This window comes from Podarcis tiliguerta (assembly GCF_965153285.1).
Source record: "Podarcis tiliguerta genome assembly, chromosome: 2".
Classification (NCBI taxonomy): Eukaryota; Metazoa; Chordata; class Lepidosauria; order Squamata; family Lacertidae; genus Podarcis; species Podarcis tiliguerta.
Genome location: NC_139535.1, coordinates 110,941,006 through 110,962,355, shown reverse-complemented (window position 1 = coordinate 110,962,355; position 21,350 = coordinate 110,941,006). Strand labels below are relative to the sequence as shown.

Sequence of the window (21,350 nt, the reverse complement as noted above, 5' to 3'; positions counted from 1 at the left end):
CTCGAAGAATCCTGGGAGCTGTAATTTTGGTGATGGTGCTGAGAGATTCCTACAGACAGAGCGGTAGTTCCCCGTGTGTCCTGAGGAGCTGGAATGACTGTTAAATCAGTTTTAAGTCTGTAGTGTACATGTGCCTTTGGTTAGAAAGCCCAACAACTTTAAACAGAACTGCAACTCACAGCATCCCTTGAGTGGGAGCCACATCTCATTTGAAATGGGCAGAAACTAATATTGTAGGATATATAGGTCTGAGGTGGAGAATCATAGAATCATAGAGTTGGAAGAGACCACAAGGGCCATCGAGTCCAACCCCCTGCCAAGCAGGAAACACCATCAGAGCACTCCTGACATATGGTTGTCAAGCCTCTGCTTAAAGACCTCCAAAGAAGGAGACTCCACCACACCCCTTGGCAGCAAATTCCACTGTCGAACAGCTCTTACTGTCAGGAAGTTCTTCCTAATGTTTAGGTGGAATCTTCTTTCTTGTAGTTCATTGTAGATCCATTGCTCCGTGTCCGCTTCTCTGGAGCAGCAGAAAACAACCTTTCTCCCTCCTCTATGTGACAACCTTTTATATATTTGAACATGGCTATCATATCACCCCTTAACCTCCTCTTCTCCAGGCTAAGGTTTCCTAGTTTCTATGTTTGCTTATTAAGAGGCTGTGACAAAATTCTAGGTTGATATTGCTTATAGCTTCATTGGAGATTGGCTTCCAAAGAGATGGTGATCTCATTTCTTCCTGCAGGGACCACTCAAGTCCATGGGGGGTGGGGTGTTCTTTGTAGTCCTCTTTAGATCCCTGCTCTCAAGAGGTCACTCATTACCGCCGCTCTTCTCCATGCAGTGTGTTCAGCTGAAGTCTCCCCTGCAACCTGTGCCAAGAGTAGCAAAATCATCAGCCCAGCTACCCTCATTTGATAGCAAACTCATATCACACGACTTGCTGGGAACCACACTTGGACTCCTCTTTTGGAAGCATAGGAGTGCTGGGTCAGGATGATGACCCAGCTAGCTAAGCGGTCAGTTCTTTGGCAATGAAGCATTTGGCTGTTGCTAGCCTAGATGAACCTGTGACCTGATCTAGCCACGTTCTTCTTAAGTCCTTACACTTAAAGGCCAGGCAGATGCAGCAGCAGAGAAGCATCTCTGTAGACAATATCAAAGTTGTCATCTCTTGCCTCGGACATCTGACATTGCCTTTCACATCTCCAGCTGAAGTGGCATAAACGACCAGTTTCTTTCTATTGTCTGCCCCTACTGTGTCTCCAAGGTCTCCAAGTGTGCTGCCCAGCAGGTGAGAAGAAGACCCAGGAAGGAATGGGACAGAGGATCACTGCCTGCTTTTTTTTGCTTCAGCTGGAGATAAGCAGAATTAGTTTCCTGGCTCTGGCCCCACCTAGTGTCTGTCTCCCTAGCCAGTCATAATGGGCACACCAGCCTCTCCTGCCCTTAACCTAGTACAACATGCATCTCCAGAACTTTAAAGCTCCACTTCATAGGTAGCTGTGTTGCTTAAGGTAAAGGTACCCCTGCCCGTTCGGGACAGTCTTGCCAGACTCTAGGGTTGTGCGCCCATCTCACTTAAGAGGCCAGGGGCCAGCGCTGTCCGAAGACACTTCCGGGTCACATGGCCAGCGTGACAAGCTGCATCTGGGGAGCCAGCGCAGCACACGGAAACGCCGTTTACCTTCCCGCCAGTAAGCGGTCCCTATTTATCTACCTGCACCTGGGAGTGCTTTTGAACTGCTAGGTTGGCAGGCGCTGGGACTGAGCAACGGGAGCGCATCCCGCCGCGGGGATTCGAACCGCCGACCTTTCGATCGGCAAGTCCTAGGTGCTGAGGCTTTAACCCACAGCACCACCCGCGTCCCACTAGCTGTGTTGCTTACCTCTGTGCAAACAGGTAAAAGTCACTGACGTCCTGGTATTGCAGCAGCTTCCTCCTGTTCTTGATCAGGACGGCGATGCAAAGCAGCACTTCAAACGTGATTTCCTCCCGATCTACAGATGTGAAAGGGCCTGGCAGGGGCTCCTCACCTATTGGCAGAGAATATTGTATGCTTTCTCCAGGACTTCTTTTGGATTGTGGACCTAGACCAATTCAGGGAGTTGTTTGGGAGTGAGGCACCAGGAAAACTCAGTGATGGGGGACCTGGGGGTGGGGATGAGTTGTGGAGCAAGGTTACGTAAAGGGGCTTTTCCTTGATAAAGTCCCCTCTGAGGAAACCAGCAACTCCCTGCTCTCCCATTACAGCTGAAGCAAAGATTCACACCGATTCAAAATTTCGTAGCACCTTACAATTTGACTCCCTCTTAGAATTTGACTCCCATTTGGATCATTTTCTAATGTTGCCACTGAAATTGTACTGAAGGATATATTTCACTTGCCAAGACAATCTGAGGCAAGAAAATACAAATGGTGCCAAAATGGTGATAATTGTAGTAATAAAAACTGTAGAAGAAGAAGAAGAAGAGTTTGGATTTGATATCCCGCCTTTCACTCCCTTTAAGGAGGCTCAAAGCGGCTAACATTCTCCTTTCCCTTCCTCCCCCACAACAAACACTCTGTGAGATGAGTGGGGTTGAGAGACTTCAGAGAAGTGTGACTGGCCCAAGGTCACCCAGCAGCTGCATGTGGAGGAGCGGGGAAGCGAACCCGGTTCACCAGATTACGAGTCTACCGCTCTTAACCACTGCACCACACTGGCTCTCAACATATATATTTTTTGAGTGAGTCAGTAGCTTGCAAAAATAAATAAACATTAATTAACTGACCACTTGCTGCCCTTAAATTGTATGCTGAAACCTACTTCCCTGCTTTGTAATAGAGTTTATCCCAGAAACATGCTAAGAGGAAATTGGCAAATCCACACCGTGATCAACTCCCGTCCGGAAACCAATGTCCCCACTGTGGAAGGATGTGTGGATTCAGAATTGGCCTCCACAGTCACTTACGGACTCATTGTTAAAACCGTGTTTATGGAAGACAATCTTACTTGGCTATGAGTGACCGCCAAAGAAGATGATCCCAGAAACACCATTTCCTTCTCCCTAAGACATTTCTAGCCTGGTATAAATGCACAGTGAAAGGAGGCAGCAGAATGCTCACATGGCAGAATGATGTGCACCATTCTTGTCCCCAGGTGGAGGAAACACAGTTTATGCTACTGCCGTGCCTCCAGGGACCTGCTTCCCAAGAGCACAGGGCTCACCTTCCCTACGAGTCAGCCAGATCCAGGCTCCAAAATTCATCCTCTCAGATTCCAAGGCGCTGATCTCTAGGACCCTCACAGCATCAGAGTGGTCTAGGTCCTTCTGGAAAAGTAGCAGCAGCCACCTGACATAGAGGCACATAGAGCAGGGGTCAGCAACCTTTTTCAGCCATGGGCCGGTCCACCATCCCTCAGACCTTATGGGCGGCTGGACTATATTTTTTTGGAGGGGGGATGAATGAATTCCTATGCCCCACAAATAACCCAGAGATGCATTTATATATGTTTATATATATTAATATATATAAAAGCACACATTCTACCCATGTAAAAACACCAGGTAGGCCCCACAAATAACCCAGAGATGCATTTTAAATAAAAGCACACATTCTACTCATGTAAAAACACTGATTCCTGGATTGTCCGTGGGTCGGATTGAGAAGGCGATTGGACCGCATCCGGCCCCTGAGCCTTAGGTTGCTTACCCCTGACATAGAGGGTTCCAAGAGGTGATGGATAAGGAAAACTGACGGTCTTAGCCTTTCATTTTACACTGACAAAAGCCCACTTATTTACAGAGCCCTCTAGCCCATTTCTAGGTCCTTCCTAGAAATCTGGGTCAAATCTCCTGGGGTTTCAGCACTAGCACTCTTGGAACACTTTGTCCCGCTTAATGTGTGATGTCTCTGAGCATGCACAGCATGTATTTTCCCCCACCAGCCCCAGTAATCAGAGCTAGAAATTAAGAAGTACGTATTGGACAAGTTGACAGCAAGAGTGGAAGGCCTAGTATAGTATATAAGGAAAGAAACACAAAGATAAAGCTTTGTATTTTAAAGAGGTCTTTGCATGGGTGCTGGCTTCCATATCTTAGAGACACAGATGCTGATTATGCAAAACTTGTGTCTGCATAATCAATTATTCAGGATGGGCTTAATTTGTATGATATATGCAGGTCACAAAATCAAGCTCTTGTTGCAGAATTTGGTCACCTCTGCATGCTGGCTGAGAGCCATCCCTTCTGTGGGGATTTCTGCAGTTTGCTCCTTCCTCCTTGTCCAGGGTTTGTAGGGAGGGGGGGGGGTTTACCTGAAGCAAAAGAGCAGCTTGTCACTGGACACGCTCTCGATGTGGTCATACAGTTCTGGGTCCACGTGTTTCAGAAGCTCCTCACAGATTTCTGTGCAGGCAGGAAAAAGGTAAAGGTAAAGGGACCCCTGACCGTTAGGTCCTGTTGTGGCCAACTCTGGGGTTGTGGCGCTCATCTCGCTTTATTGGCCGAGGGAGCCGGCGTGCAGCTTCCGGGTCATGTGGCCAGCAGGACTAAGCCGCTTCTGGCGAACCAGAGCAGCGCACGTTTAGCTTCCCGCCAGAGTGGTACCTATTTATCTACTTGCACTTTGACGTGTTTTCAAACTGCTAGGTTGGCAGGAGCAGGGACCAAGCAACGGGAGCTCACCCTGTCGTGGGGATTTGAACCGTCGACCTTCTGACTGGCAAGCCCTAGGCTCTGTGGTTTAACCCACAGTGCCAAAAGAATGCCTCAAATCATGCACTCAACCAACCAACCCCATGTCCCCATGCCATCTTTGCCCTCAACAAACTGCTCTCTGGAGAGGGACAAAACTGGGACAAGGTGGTGACAAAGATCTTGATTTGCAAAGGTTGCCAACATGTCAAAAGAGGTGTTCTCACTTGGAGGAAACATTACATGCACATCATGAGCAATGCCTGGTAAAATGTCCAAGGCCGGTGGACTTTGCTGGGGTGGGGAGTGGAGCTTCTTTTTCTTCCCCATGACTTGCAAAAGCTGAACAAAGTAGATTCTTTAGCAAATGTATGCCCTTTGGCTTTATTCAGGTTGCAGAATTTAGCTTTTCTTAGCACAGGATAGTCTTTTTCTTTTTAATTGTGCACAGCTCTGCCTATCAATACCCTCTCTCCTTCAATCTAAGACCTAATACAGGCATAGGCAAACTCGGCCCTCCAGATGTTTTGGGACAATTCCCACCATCCCTGACCACTGGTCTTGTTAGCTAGGGATGATGAGAGTTGTAGTCCCAAAACATCTGGAGGGCTGAGTTTGCCTATGCCTGACCTAATACACATGGTCCAGCAAATAGAAGCCAGGAGACCATATACCTCCTCTCAGTGGCATAGCGTTGGGGCGGGGGGGTTGAGAGGGGCAGTTGTCCTGGGTGCATTGGGGGTGCATATGCTTCCCTCTCCCTGTTGGCGGTGGGAGCAGCCTAGGCCCATGGTGAGCAGGCATTGATGGAGGGAGGCAGGCAACCTCAGCATAGACTAGCCCAGCTCTCCTCTTTGCAGGCTTCAGGGTGATCCGTCCACCAAGGGCCACGTCAGCCAGGCAGGCTCGCCCTGTGCGTGCAGGTAGGCAGTGCAGCATGGTCCTTCTTGGCTCTGGTGGGGGGTTGCTCCATTGTCAGCGTCAGCTTGCCTGCCCGGGATGCCAGCAACCCACGCTACACCACTGCCTCCTCTCTCCCAATGTCCCTTTCCACTGCTTGGTTAACTGCCCACTCCCATATTTCTTTCTCCCTGGCCGAAGACAGTTACAATATCTAGAGAGGTCACAGCTAGGTTCTTCACGCATGGTGTGAGCGAGGTTTCTTCCTAATTTTGCAATTTGCATGGCGGATCTGCATTCTAGCAAATGGAACAAGGGGTGAGCAATGGTTGTGCCTCTTCCCCTATGCCACATGTAAGTTTACCAATTCATATGTTAATTCTAAGGCATTTAAAGGGGGGGGGCAGTTGCAAAATAACTATGGGATTTTTTTGGAGTGACATCACAGGCAGCATTCAGTTGACGCTTTCCACAATCCACATTCCCTGAAAATTTTCAGAACAGTCCATTCCTCCCTGGTGCTTAAACCTGGGGAGGATAATGTATGTTTGCATCAGATGTTGTGGGGAGGTGTTTCTTCCTCCCCCTCCCCGCTCTCTCACGTGTCTTGCGGCGAACACCCATGGTGGTGAAACTCCACGCGGAACGTCTCATGTAGCCCACAAAGCACCAGAAGGCTTCAGTCTCATTTTCCAGGGTCTCCAGAAAGCGGCTGGCAAAGTCATTCATGCCCTGGCAGTATCCGATGTCTGCAGAGGAGGAAAGAAACCAGCATTAGGGAAGAAGCTGTCAACCTTCCCTTTTTTTGCGGGAAATTCCCTTATTCCAGCGCTGTTTCTCGCTGCTTCCTGGATTGTTAGATATCCCGTAGACTGTCCCCGGGACAGGTGAGGCTGCTGATCCCTTATTTTCAAATCTGAAAGTTGACAGCTATGGGAAGAAGTGCTGTTGGCCCCCGGAATTGCCAGCCCACCTTGCAGCCATTCAGGGGGGAAACATGGCATGTGCAAAATGTCATGCAATAAAGGGATAATAAATAGCTCAAAATATCACAGAATCATGAATCCAGAAGAGCACGCTCCTCTACTGTTCACGGGGGGGGGGGGGGGAATGATATACTTGTGTAGTTGGAATCCCCAAAGATCACAATCTGAGCCCACTACTGCAGTTACCCATTGCTGACTACATCTTTGCATCCCTTTACTCTGCAACAACCCTGTTTACTCTTGCGCTGCTTTAAAAGCAGAGAAAGAATCTATCGTTACAGAGGTTGTGAGCCACCCCTAATCTCTGCCGAGCGGTAGCAAGATTCCAGGGGGTCCAGGCACATGCCCAGCTATTGTGCTTTCGCTGGGAAAATTAAGGCTAGTGTCATGAAGAAATAGGGTTTCTTTTACACATATTTACACCTAAAGCCTTCAGTGGAGGGGTGCAGAACAGTCTACCCCAAGAGTGTCTCTCATTGCTCCTCTCATAGCTTCAGCAAGTTGAGGTCCAAAGCAACAGTCAGTCATGGCTCCTGGCTTCTCAGTACAGCTTCCTCCAGCCAGCAAGCATGGAGTCCTGCAGCCCCTCTCGTGCCTCTGTGCCAGCCTGCCAAGGTGGTTTTGCCCTTCGTGGCCTGGAATCCTGTCTCCTTCCTCCTGCACCTTTAGATTTCAAAAAGGACACTTTTTCCTGTGACAACATGCTCCTGCCACCTTGGCTACCTCCCAGATGTCCTTTCGCTGTCCACTCCTCAGAGCAGGGGGGGAAGGATAGCTTTTTGCATTGCCAAGGACAGTTATTGGTTTTGTCCCTGGCTCCCTATTGTTTTTTCATGGCTCTGCACTTAGCTAGCCCAGCCAAGCTGTTTCGCATAAGCCTAGCTCAGGAATTTATTTAGTGGCACAGTTCTGCAGCTTCTATTCTCCCTTCATATTCCAAATATTGTCTAAATAAAGGTAAAGGGACCCCTGACCATTAGGTCCAGTTGTGACCGACTCTGGGGTTGCGGCACTCATCTTGCTTTATTGGCCGGCGTACAGCTTCCAGGTCATGTGGCGCATGGAAACACCGTTTACCTTCCCACCGGAGCGGTACCTATTTATCTACTTGCACTTTGACGTGCTTTCGAACTGCTAGGTTGGCAGGAGCTAGGACTGAACAATGGGAGCTTACCCCGTCGCGGGGATTCGAACCACTGACCTTCTCATCGGCAAGTCCTAGGCTCTGTGGTTTAACCCACAGCGCCACCCACATCCCGTTTTCTAAATACTACCCTTTATTAATTTCTTCACTTCACAGACTCTGGTTCAATGACAGAAGTATAGCATTGGCAAGATTGGTCTGGATGTCATCTTTGGGTCTGCGGTTTTATATTTTTATGATGGGATTCTGTAGAAAGCGAGGGTGCTAAGGTCACACCCATGGCATACATTTAAAGCACCATTTTAATAGCTCTGGCTTTCCCTGCCCCAAAGAACCCTGGTAGCGTGTGTATGAATACACATGAGTGGTGGACACACATGTGGGCTTAGACACGCGAGTGTGATGCATACAGAGTGGGTCTAGGGAGTTTTGCGCATTCCTTCTTGTGCAAAAATGTACGCGCTATATCTAGCACGGTCTACACTGCTGGCTGTGGGGTGTTTAGCAGAGACCTCCTGAGGGGAAGGTCTGTTCCGCCCCTGAACTGCCTTGAGAAAAGCCCTACGCCTCTTTGAGAAACACTTTGGGTTGAAAAGGACGTGGCAAATTAAAAGCACCATATAAATGATGAATGGCAGGCCTGTAAAGTGTCAGGAACGGATAGAGGGGTGGAGGTGAATGGAGCAGGCAAGCTGGCAGGCAGACATCTGATGCCATCAAGTGAGATTCCTGGAAGTGGGTTGAGTACAGCAGTTTCCTCACCTTGGTGGAAGGCCACGTACGTGACGAGAATTTCCCGGAGGTAAAGCAGATTCACTAGTCCTTCGCGTCTGGGGAGAGAGAGAGAGAGAATAAATCCATACGCTAGGTATTATGGTGGCGGCCTTGATCATGAGTGTACCCCAAATTAGTTCTAAAAAGAGAGGTGAAAGCATCTGGGACAGCTTTGAGTGGCCAGTTCCTTAGATCCATTAGCTGGGATTATTCACTGGCAAGGGAAAGGCACTTGGCACATACTCAGAGGAGCCCCCGCCCCCCCCCGGCTATTCCGTCACATGTTCCCAGTCAGAGCCCTAGAATTAAAGTCGATTCAATAGTGGGGTAGGAGAGCTGGGGAGGGAAATCACATCTGGCAACCAATGCACCCCTTTGGTTTCAGATAATACATGGGTAGCCCAGGACACAAATGTTCACAACTCTCTAGGGCAGGCATAGGCAAACTTGGCCCTCCAGATGTTTTGGGACTACAACTCCCATCATCCCTAGCTAACAGGACCAGTGGTCAGGGATGATAAGAACTGTAGTTTCAAAACATCTGGAGGGCTGAGTTTTCCTATGCCTGCTCTAGCGGTTAGGTTGGCTCATTTACCAGACGTAATGTAAAGGTAAAGGGACCCCTGACCATTAGGTCCAGTCGTGGCCGACTTTGGGGTTGCGGCGCTCATCTCGCTTTACTGGCCGAGGGAGCCGGCGTACAGCTTCCAAGTCACATGGCCAGCATGACTAAGCCGCTTCTGGCGAACCAGAGCAGCGCACAGAAATGCTGTTTACCTTCCTGCCAGACTGGTACCTATTTATCTACTTGCACTTTGATGTTGCTAGGTTGGCAGGAGCAGGGACCGAGCAACAGGACCTCATTCTGGAAGTGTATACTTTGTTCTGACCAACAATATATTGGCCTTATTTTCAGCTCTCCTGCCGCACTACTGGATGTATTGACACCGTCAACGACTATTCCTGCTCTTCAAGGAGGCTTGGTGGACAGTAGCAGTGAGAATAGGGATTTCCAAGGGAAAATTCTCAACACTAACCAAACTACAATCCCCAGCATTCTTTGGGAGAGGCTACGTTAAAACCTGTATATAAACGATAGAGGTTTGGAGGATAGAGAGTATTCCCCAATAGCTGCCTCAAAGCTCTGCTGTAGTACAGGAATTACAAAAGAAGATATTCAGGACCAGAGAGGGCAGGAGAAGAACGTAACTGGAAAGGGCTGGATGTGTGATAATGGGAAGCAGGGAGGGACTGGCAAAAGGACTACAAAAGGTACTACAAAAGGACTGGCAAGTCTGCTCGTATAGGGCAATTTGTGTAACAGGTATATATGTAGGTGTAGCAGGTTCTGCGTGGGGATAACCTGAAACCTGATTATCTCAGGCCCAAAAGAGGAGTGACAATTTCTGATTGGATATTTCAACTTAAAATTATAACAATAATATTTTTTTAAAAAACCACCCTTCGAAACAGTTCTCTCTCTCTGTGTGAGGGGATTCTAGTTTGCCTGGAGGAGTGATTAGGGAATCCTTAACCCTTTGCCCTGCCCTCCTTTCCTGATCTAAATCCCACCCACCCACTGGTGCTAACAGCAGTGTCATGGTAGATTTAGACCAGCAAAACATCACAGGAGTGGGAAGGTTTAAACATTCCTTCCACCAGTGCCATTGCTCTCTGAGCAAAATCAGAACTGCTTTTAAGCTAAAACGAATAATGGAAAGGAGATATGATCACCCGTCTCCTGTATCACATGTTTCTTGGCCTAAAGTTTTCATTTTGAGGTGTGGGGTTCCCCCTCTTCCTCCCCAGATTGTGGGGGGCAGGGCATATTCCAGCTTTTGACGAATGCTGACAGCTTAGTAATGTGATCTGAGTTTTGGAAAAGTCCTATATGTCAAATTCCTCTGCTGTTACAAGCCAAATATTCCCAGGAAGAAAAGTTCTGTGCACTTTTTCCTGAAGGAGAGGGCAGACTTGTCCATGTTTGGGTATAATCTGTTGGGATATTACAATATTTGACTTCAGACCTGCACAATGCCTACCAAACTACAGTGGTACCTCGCAAGGCGAATGCCTCGCAAGACGAAAAACTCGCAAGACGAAAGAGTTTTTCGTTTTCTGAGTTGCTTCGCAAGATGAATTTCCCTATGGGCTTGCTTTGCAAGACGAAAACGTCTTGCGCCTTTTTTTTTAAACCGTCAATGCATTCCTATGGGAAACCGTCAATACACAGTGGTGCTTCGCAAGACGAAAAAATTCACAAGACGAAAAAACTCGCAGAACGAATTAATTTCGTCTTGCGAGGCACCACTGTAAATGAAAACTGCCAGGTATGAGCGGCAACCCTCCAGTGGGTTTGATTCCTGCCTGCCTGGGTTTGCAAAAATGGATGTGTATATGTGTGAAGACAGGACCTGGCAAGCTGATTCCAGCTTGTGGAGGAAGCGGTGGTCATAGTTTACACAGGCCTGTACATCATTCAGGAAATCCCCCCTTTGAATTTTCAGAATCTGAATTTTCAAAATTTGCTGGAAGTCCCAACTTTTTGTTTTGCCTCAGCTGGGGAGGGCCAACTTCTCACTGGAAGAATGTCCGGTGTCTGTCCGTCTGGGGTACGTCGGCATCAATGTCTTGAAGCGCCTTTTGGAACTGTTGCTCGTTAATGTGCGAGAAGGGCAGGCTATGCTGACGAAAGACAGAATTGCATTGACTTTAGAGTGGGAGACGTTAGGTGTTATATACTGAAGTTCTCACCCTGGGCCAGCAGGGGGATACTGTAGATAGTTATGCAAATAAGGGATCGAAAGTGACGTTCAGTGATTGGATAGTTTCAGAAAATTGTTACAGTTACGTTGTACTGGAGCTCTATATAAGCAGGCTAACTGAACCCTTCAATTCAGTTCTGTTCTGGCCTGTGAATAAACAAGAGCTGTTTGAAGAATCACGGTGTCGTCTGATATGTTCACCCACAACTTAACATTAAGGAAGGGCTAGTTAGCACACTGATGCTTGGAAGCATATTTCGTGAGTTCTCAGCTCCACCCCATGTCTGGGAATGGAGTAATTGTGTGCTGGATTAGGCTAAGAGCCAGCCTGGTCCAGGATTCTGTGGCCAGTAGATGCTTCTGAAAACCTCCTCAAGATGGAGCCATATACTCTATGACCATTGTAAAATAGGAGGATAAGACATCAGGAGATCCCTGACATGACTCTCTTCCTTCCATCAAATACCTTCTCAAGAGTCAAGATCCATTTCCTTGAAAGTGAAAAGCAGCCATGCAGAGTGAGGGTGGATTGGGACTAGAACTCTGGGGCAAGATGGGGCTTAATTCCTCCTTCTGCTGTTGTTTTCCTGATCTAACTGCCACCCTTCCACCCGCCACCATTTTTCAGATGTGGGAAACATGCAGAGTGTAAAGGGACAAGAACACACACAACTCCACTCCTCCCCCAGTGTCATGGCTCTGAATGGTTCACCTCTCCCTACAGCTGCTTTTAGCTAACAAAAACCAATCCTGCAGGACATCCACTCTGCGGATCTTACACTGTCTTGTCATTTGGTTTGGTCCTAAGAGTTAAAAACATACATGGGGAACACCACATGTAGCACCCATTGCTGGGCTGCACCATTTCAAACTGCAGCCAGGCGTTTAAATGTTTTTCTCCACAAAGAATATAAGAATTACAATGTCTGGGAGAAGATTTGGGGTAAGTCTTTTCTCTGATGTGCTGGCTTCGAATGTGCAAGGAGTGGTTTGTTTTTTTTACAACACCCTTTGCTGAGAGTTAAAAGGCAGAGATTTCCAAGTCATTAGAATTTCCTTTTTAAAAAAGGAGGGAGGGACGTTGGGCCTCAACACCACTTGGAAGAAATGTCCTCTGATGTGGAAGCCTCTAACTCAGTGTTTCTCAACCTGGGTCTTCAGCTGTTTTTGGACTACAGTTCCCATCATCACTGGTCTTGCTAGCTAAGGATGATGGGGATTGTAGTCTGAAAACAGCTGGAGACCTAAGTTTGGGAAACACTAACTCTATGTGTCCTCTGGCTGGTTAAGAGTCACTTTGTGGTAACTGGAAAATCTTCACCTTGCATGTGCTTAAAGCATGACACTTTAAAAAAAAAAGAAACAGTCTTCCCAGGGCTGTGTCATAATAATAATAATAATAATAATAATAATAATAATAATATATAAAAAATATTATTTATACCCTGCCCACCTGGCTGGGTTTCCCTAGCCACTCTGATCGGCTTCCAACAAAATATTAAAATACAGTGTGTCAGGGAACTGCCATCGGAGCTGGAGGCGGAGAGAAGGCTCCAGAGGGATGCCGGAGAGGGTCCCAGCAGGGAGAGAGGCAGCCCATCCACTGGGGAAGGAAATCAGCGTAACACCAGTGGAGAAGGGGGGCAGATGGGGGAATCGGAGAGGTGGCTCCAGGACTCCTCGCTGGAGACCAGCGGAGAGAGTATGGGTACTCCGCTGCCCACACCCTCCCTGTGCAGAAGACTTCCGCGCAGGGAGAGTAGAAGGAGACTGGGCGTCAAACAGCTTTTATGCTGGAAGAGGTTCAAGAAACGCCCACCGACGGATTCTGCCAGCGACTGAGGCAGCCACGAAACTTGAGGCTGTCCAGACAGAAAGGGTTCAACCAGGCAACCTAGCCAGGAGTGGCGGCAACTTACGCCCGAGCAACCCCTAGAACCATTACACAGTGGTCTGTTAAGCATTAAAAGCTTCCCTAAACAGGAATGCACTGAAAACAAATTTTAGGACTAAGCTTTGCCGAGCCTGAGTTAAACTGCGCCTTGCTCACCAGCTCATTACCCTACCCGCCTCAACATCATTAATTAATACCCACTTCAAGAAAGTAATTTTCTATTTCATATCTCACCTCATCCAAGATATCTGTAGGAGGACTGGCTGTTTCAGCTTCCCTCCATTGTTCGTCATGTCTCTGGATCGCCAAGGAAAGCTCTACTATAGGTGTAAATGAATAGGAAACAACGCATCATTTGCCAGGCGTGGTCCCTTTAAGAGGCGGAGCCCTGTTGCTCCGCCCAGTGGGAGGGATGTAGCAGGATACAAAGCCACCAGGCGTTGGTTGTACTTACAGTCGGAATGAACCCTCATTACGGCAGCCCAGGGGAAGCGCTGTTTCCACGAGCGCTTCATCCACCGATACTGAGAGGACATTTGCTGGTCTAGCTCCTTCCTCTCTTCAGTTGTGGATTTCTCCGGGTACACCCCAAAAAGAAACTTCCAGGTGATCTTTCTCTCACTGGGATGTGTGCCTAAGAAAAGACACACATTACCCTACATTGACCACCCCTCCCAGTGTAGTAACACCAAACCACAGTTTTAAAGGGGTCCCCCATCCAGGAGAGATGCACTGCAGTAGTGGTGGGGCGGAATCGGAGTTGGGGTTAATCTTGCAAGCAGGTGTCTAAACCCGAGAAGGAAGAGGATGCAACCTTGCGGGAAGCACAGAAAAATGTCGCTGGGGGTTAAGAATTATACAAATATTAATTGTTAATGCGCTAAAGTGGAAAATTTAAAGTTAAACTGCGTTAGGATAAATTATAGAACAAAAATTGAGAAAGAGGGAAAGGATTTGTTGAACCAGCTAATTTGAACTAGAATACAAAAAAGGGAGGTGCGAGGAAGTCGAGGAAACAAGCATATGAAAGATAAAGAAATGAAATTTGGATGTGTTTTTAAATGTTTTAGTTTTTTCTTGTTGTTTTGTGGTATTGTTTTTTCTTTTTATTTTTGATGTATTGTCTGTTAAATTTTTATTGTTTTCTTCTTTTCTTTTTTATTCTTTTTCTTTTTGTAACTATTAAACATTTAATAAATATTATTTTAAAAAAGAAAAAAAGAAAAACGTCGCTGGGGGAAAGGGTTAAGCATCCCTCCCCGCTACTGCTTTTCAGCTCAAAACTGCTTTCTTCTCCACTTCCCACACAAAAATTCAGGGCTTTAGTACTAACCAAACACCCGAGAAGCTGAATTTAGTGTCCTTTCACCACATTCTCTGTGTGGTCCTGTGCTGTGAACAAACGACCTCCCAAAATTCTCCACTGTGTTTGAAGAAAATGTGGTTTGGGGCTGATAAAGGTTCCTAAAAAGGTAAAGGACCGCTGGCAGTTAAGTCCTGTCGCAATGACTCTAGGGTTGCGGCGCTCATCTCGCTTTATTGGCCGAGGGAGCCGGCGTACAGCTTCTGGGTCATGTGGCCAGCATGACTAAGCCGCTTCTGGCGAAACCAGAGCAGCGCACAGAAATGCTGTTTACCTTCGTGCTGGAGCGGTACCTATTTATCTACTTGCATTTTTAGCGTGCTTTCAAATTGCTAGGTTGGCAGGAGCTGGGACTGAGCAACGGGAGCTCACCCCATCATGGGGATTTGAACCGCCAACCTTCTGATCAGCAAGCCCAAGAGGCTCTGTGGTTTAGACACAGCACCACCCGCGACCCTTGGGGCTAAAGGATGCCAGAAACAGGCTTCCCCCTCCCTGCCGCCACCAGCATCTCCACAGTGTGGAGCTACCTCTCTCGTAGACCAGCTTGCGCATGCGGAAGATATCCAGCCGCCCATCTTTGTCAAATAAGGTGTAGATTGACTGAGAGGGCAGAGATGTGTTCTCTCTTGCAGAGCGTGAGGGAAATGCCGCGCCATCTTCGTCCCGGTGGTTCTTAGTGGGATCTTTCTGGCTACTGCCTGCTATCTCTTCTTGGTTCTTGCTGGGGCTTGTCGTGAGCTCAGCAGAACTTATGTGTTCGCTTCTTGAGACCAGGAAAGGAAAAGTAGATCATGTCAGATTTTTTTAGACTTCATTTCTGTAGGCGATCTGCTGGCCCTTAGGATGAACTTAGCTGTATAGTGGTACCTCGGGTTACATACGCTTCAGGTTACATACACGTCAGGTTACAGACTCCGCTAACCCAGAAATAGTACCTCAGGTTAAGAACTTTGCTTCAGGATGAGAACAGAAATCGCGCAGCGGCAGCAGGAAGCCCCATTAGCTAAAGTGGTGCTTCAGGTTAAGAACAGTTTCAGGTTAAGAACAGACCTCCGGAACTAATTAAGTACTTAACCCGAGGTACCACTGTAGTACAAAATGAAGAACTGAAACATCATGCAAATTTGAACTGGCTAGCCCATTCTCCAGACTGAAACGTTGTGACATTTAAATATTTTCTCAAATGGTAATGTTGTGTGGGAGGTGCTTGACAACTTTCTTCTGCCTCTAAAATTCACAAATCAAACTGCATCCACAAGAGGGGATTTTGTGATATATAAAGGAAAATAGAAATCGTAAGATGTGCAACCAAATTTCAGTCAGTAAGGTTTGAAAATTCCTTATACAGTTGTACCTTGGAAGTCGAACGGAATCCGTTCTGGAAGTCCATTGGACTTCCTAAATGCTCGGAAACGAAAGCGCGGCTTCTGATTGGCTGCAGGAAGCTCCTGCAGCCAATTGGAAGCTGTGCCGGACATTCGGCTTCTGAAAATCGTTCGAAAACTGGAAACTCTCACTTCTGGGGTTTGATCGTTCGGGAGCTGATTTCAGGAGACAAGGCATTCGAGATCCAAGGTACGACTGTATATTTATTTTTTGTACTTTGATTTGTCATGTACCTTGATAGGAACTGAAGAAACTGCCATGAAGTTGAGTTTCTTTATATTAGACTCCTTATTTTGTGCTCTCCTGTGTTTTGTTTTGTTGCTGAAACACATTCTAAATGTCCTTCCTGCCTCACCAAGGACTAGACACCTATTTTTTTAATTTATTTTTTGCAAATTAATTTTTTATTGATATTGCATATATTTACATAGGAACAAATACAAAATTCATAGCATAACCTACTAGACACCTATTTTAAAATAATTAAGCTGAAATTCTTGGAACTGTATCAAAAGTGACTTAGGATTTGCTTAGTGTCTCCTCTTTGTGTCCTGCCATATGAACACCATCCATATAATCACAGCTGTGATTCCCCATCTCTCTCCCCCCCCCCCCATTTTCTTCCTGGCAGAAGCTCTGACCTTGCAAAGGATTCCAGACATGGGAACAGGGCCTTCAGGACACGGTAACTGGCAGCCGTTTGAAGTAACCATTGGGTCTGATCTTCTGCAAACTGCAACAGGATTGCAATGGTCTCTCTGTGGGGCATAAGCATGTGGTTAGCTCTGATCATCACAGACAGGGATAAGGAGCCATGTGGAAGCTGGTAGGAGCAATTCATGAATGAGAGAAGCTAGACGACAGAGAGCAAGTTTTGAAGTGGCAGCATAGGAATATAAAAAGAGCCCTGCAGGTTTGGACCAAAGGTCTATATGTAACCCACAGTCGCCAGCCAGTCGCTTTCAAGAGTCCTGTCATTAGAGCAGTAACTGGTGGCTGAAGGGACATTGCATCTGAAGATGGTGGCTCAAATACCCTGGACATCTGCTTGCAGGCTTCCCAGTTGGTCACAGTGAGAATGGGATGCTGGACCACATGGTCCTTTGGCTTGATCCAGCAGGCTTTCCTTATGCTCTTATGGTAAAGCCATATCTTCCATTAATATCTCTAACCCCTCTTTTGAAGCCAACAGTGTGACGCGGCAGCTAAAAAAGCCAATGCAATTCTGGGCTGCATCAATAGGAGTATAGCATCTAGATCAAGGGAAGTAATAGTGCCACTGTATTCTGCTCTGGTCAGACCTCACCTGGAGTACTGTGTCCAGTTCTGGGCACCACAGTTCAAGAAGGACACTGACAAACTGGAACGTGTCCAGAGGAGGGCAACCAAAATGGTCAAAGGCCTGGAAACGATGCCTTATGAGGAACGGCTAAGGGAGCTGGGCATGTTTAGCCTGGAGAAGAGGAGGTTAAGGGGTGATATGATAGCCATGTTCAAATATATAAAAGGATGTCACATAGATAGAGGAGGGAGAAAGGTTGTTTTCTGCTGCTCCAGAGAAGCGGACACGGAGCAATGGATCCAAACTACAAGGAAGAAGATTCCACCTAAACATTAGGAAGAACTTCCTGACAGTAAGAGCTGTTCGACAGTGGAATTTGCTGCCAAGGAGTGTGGTGGAGTCTCCTTCTTTGGAGGTCTTTAAGCAGAGGCTTGACAACCATATGTCAGGAGTGCTCTGATGGTGTTTCCTGCTTGGCAGGGGGTTGGACTCGATGGCCCTTGTGGTCTCTTCCAACTCTATGATTCTATGACTCTATGAAGCCATTGCAGATGGTGGCCACCAGGCGCCACCAACACATCTTGTAGCACTGAGTTCCATAAGTTAATAGCACAATGAGTAAAAATAAAAGTACCTTTTTTGTCTCCCAGTTTCAGAGGTTGACTCTGGGTTTCTGGCATTATAACTTACCGGATGGCTCGTAACCAGCTCCCAAGGAGCTGAGACACAAGACCTTTGGGCTCTGCGACCTTCATCCCCTGCCTCCCGGCGCCATAGGCATGGGGGCTATTCATGGATACAGGTGCACATGGCCCAGGATGCTCTCCTTGCCTGTTTACCTGCCTGCTTGGGCACCTCTGCCTGCTGACGGCATTGTGGAACCCCTGTGACCTCACAATGGCTCTTTGTGCTGCTAGACCAGTGATGGCCGAACTTGGCCCTCCAACTGTTTTGGAACTACAACTCCCATCATCCCTAGCTAACAAGACCAGTGGTCAGGGATGATGTAGTCCCAAAACAGCTGGAGGGAAAAGTTTGGCCATCACTGTGCTAGACTCTGGACTCAGCTATATTGGCAAAGAAAAAGCACGTAACAGTATATGCATTGTTTATGCATTCTAATGCTGTGACAAGATGGCGCTGTGTAGTTCCATTTTTGCTAACCCGATTTCCCATACAAAGTTTGCAATGCATTTAACGGAAACTTATTTGATCCAACCTCTGTAGCCTTTCCACTTGCCCTGTTTTATAGCCGCCTGACCAGGCTTCTCGCTTGCCACTCCCTTGTTTCATTTAAAGGGAGATGAAAAGGAGGCAAAGGGAAGAGGTGAGAAGGGTTGGAGTGCGCTGGGACAAAGAGGGATCTGGGAATCGGCTAACAGAGAGACATGAGTGAGGACATGAGTGAGGAAACTCTGGCCCTCCAAATGTTCATAGAATCATAGAATCATAGAGTTGGAAGAGACCACAAGGGCCATCGAGTCCAACCCCCTGCCAAGCAGGAAACACCATCAGAGCACTCCTGACATATGGTTGTCAAGCCTCTGCTTAAAGACCTCCAAAGAAGGAGACTCCACCACACTCCTTGGCAGCAAATTCCACTGTCAAACAGCTCTTACTGTCAGGAGGTTCTTCCAAATGTTCAGGTGGAATCTTCTTTCTTGTAGTTTGGATCCATTGCTCCGTGTCCGCTTCTCTGGAGCAGCAGAAAACAACCTTTCTCCCTCCTCTATGTGACATCCTTTTATATATTTGAACATGGCTATCATATCACCCCTTAACCTCCTCTTCTCCAGGCTAAACATGCCCAGCTCCCTTAGCCGTTCCTCATAAGGCATCGTTTCCAGGCCTTTGACCATTTTGGTTGCCCTCCTCTGGACATGTTCCAGTTTGTCAGTGTCCTTCTTGAACTGTGGTGTCCAGAACTGGACACAGTACTCCAGGTGAGGTCTGACCAGAGCAGAATACAGTGGCACTATTACTTCCCTTGATCTAGATGCTATACTCCTATTGATGCAGCCCAGAATTGCATTGGCTTTTTTAGCTGCCGCGTCACACTGTTGGCTCATGTCAAGTTTGTGGTCAACCAAGACTCCTAGATCCTTTTCACATGTACTGCTCTCAAGCCAGGTGTCACCCATCTTGTATTTGTGCCTCTCATTTTTTTTTTGCCCAAGTGCAATACTTTACATTTCTCCCTGTTAAAGTTGAACTACAACTCGACATCAGCTCCAGCATGTATGGCCAATGGCCAGGGATGATGGTGTATGGGCAATCTTTCTGGAAAATAATTGTAATTTCAAGGAGTTAGTTGATTTAGCATGGTCATCTCTTCCTGCCTCTGTTTACTTCCCCTCTCTATCTCTTGTTAAAGTTCTTTGATGGCTGAGAGCAGCCTTTACTGTATAATCTGCTGGAAGGAAGACGCAATAGTGATGGGTCCTTTCTGACCTTCTTTGATGTAGAAGCATTGGGAAGAGGGTGATTAACGAATGACCTGCACATAGGCAGTTGGGGAAGCCATACAGGCTAGCTATCACTAATCTATATATCAGATGTTTTTTGGGCAGAGTGCTGAGAACCTCGTGCACAGACTGTTGAAAAATTGAGACTACCTGGGGGTGTCACTTCACCACTTCTTGAGGGCTTCCCAGTGGCAGGTTGAAGTGTTGCCTATGTATATATTGCTTGCTGTTTAGAATAAAATCACTAATCTTCTCACTCACTTGTGTTTGGGCGTTGTGGTTCAGCAGCATCTGGAGGGCCAAAGGTTCCCCATACCCAATCTAGGGTGGCCCAGATTTTAGTGGCTCAACCTTGACTGACTGGTCTCACAATGCTTCAGAGAGGTGGGGGCATCTGGATTGTGATGCTGTAGCCTATGCTGCAGTTGCTCAGTTCACAGTAGGCCATTCCAGCAGGTCATCTTGAGCCCATGTGCACAACTACCCTGTTTGTCATCCCAGGGCTTTGCTTATGCTTATAGTAATAATAATAATAAATAAATAAATTATTATTATTATTATTATTATTATTTATTTGCACCCCGCCCATCTGGCTGGGCCTCCCCAGCCACTCTGGGCGGCTTCCATAGAAACAAAAATACAGTAAAATATCACAGATTAAAAACTTCCCTGAACAGGGCTGCCTTCAGATGTCTTCTAAATGTCAGGTAGTTATTTATCGCTTTGACATCTGATGGGAGGGTGTTCCACAGGGCGGGCGCCACTCCCGAGAAGGCCCTCTGCCTGGTTCCCTGTAGCTTTGCTTCTCGCAATGAGGGAACTGCCAGAAGGCCCTCGGCCCTGGACCTCAGCGTCCGGGCAGAACGATGGGGGTGGAGACGCTCCTTCAGGTATACTGGGCCGAAGCCGTTTAGGGCTTTAAAGGTCAACACCAGCACTTTGAATTGTGCTCGGAAACGTACTGGGAGCCAATAGCAGGTGCTTGCTGTGGTGAACATCGGGAGAGGTTTTGCCTGTCACCACAGGGGTCTTCATTATAAAGGTAAAGGGACCCCTGACAATTAAGTCCAGTCATGGCCAACTCTGGGGTTGTGCGCTCATCTCGCTTTATTGGCTGAGGGAGCCGGTGTACAGCTTCCGGGTCATGTGGACAGCATGACTAAGCCACTTCTGGCGAACCAGAGCAGCGCACGGAAACGCGTTTACCTTCCCACCGGAGCAGTACCTATTTATCTACTTGCAATTTGGCGTGCTTTTGAACTGCTAGGTTGGCAGGAGCAGGAACCGAGCAACGGGAGCTCACCCCATTGCGGGGATTCGAACCGCCGACCTTCTGATCGGCAAGCCCTAGGCTCTGTGGTTTAACCCACAGCGCCACCCGCGTCCCTACCTCTTCATTATAGGGCAAGCCTAAAGTAGGACAGTTTAAAAGCACACACGCAAGGCAAATTATCCCTTTGCCATGACAAAGCAGAGCAGAATTGCATTTAAAAGGCCCTGTTGCCAGCAAGGAGGGTCTTCTGTACCCTTGGTGTGGGTGTGTCAGTCAAGTTGCTCTCAGTGGATTAGGCGGAACATGCCTGCCTGCCTCTTGGTGGGGCACATAATAGGGGAAGATGTGTTCATGGTCTTCTAAGAGCCTGAAAGGCTGTCAGTGCGGAAGATGGAGCAGACTGCAAATCTGTTGGTTGGATGGCAGGGCTAG

General features: G+C 47.5%; 1 protein-coding gene across 2 annotated transcripts; it reads right to left on the bottom strand.

The window, feature by feature from the left end:
• Positions 1-673: 673 nt before the first annotated feature.
• Positions 674-20,048, bottom strand: LOC310671517 (TBC1 domain family member 15-like). 2 transcript variants are annotated; one of them, XM_083427710.1, is made up of 12 exons: positions 19,907-20,048; positions 16,540-16,656; positions 15,040-15,275; positions 13,601-13,780; positions 13,381-13,466; positions 11,069-11,172; positions 8,476-8,543; positions 6,186-6,332; positions 4,305-4,395; positions 3,216-3,340; positions 1,893-2,040; positions 674-875 (listed from the first exon to the last, which is right to left on the bottom strand). In XM_083427710.1, exons 3-12 carry the CDS (start codon positions 15,062-15,064, stop codon positions 824-826), a joined length of 1,026 nt encoding a protein of 341 aa, XP_083283836.1. In that variant the 5' UTR covers positions 15,065-15,275; positions 16,540-16,656; positions 19,907-20,048; the 3' UTR covers positions 674-823. The 2 variants fall into 2 exon arrangements, with proteins under 2 accessions (XP_083283836.1, XP_083283835.1); XM_083427709.1 differs by lacking the exon at positions 19,907-20,048 and adding an exon at positions 17,871-18,060.
• Between the last annotated feature and the right edge of the window lie 1,302 nt (positions 20,049-21,350).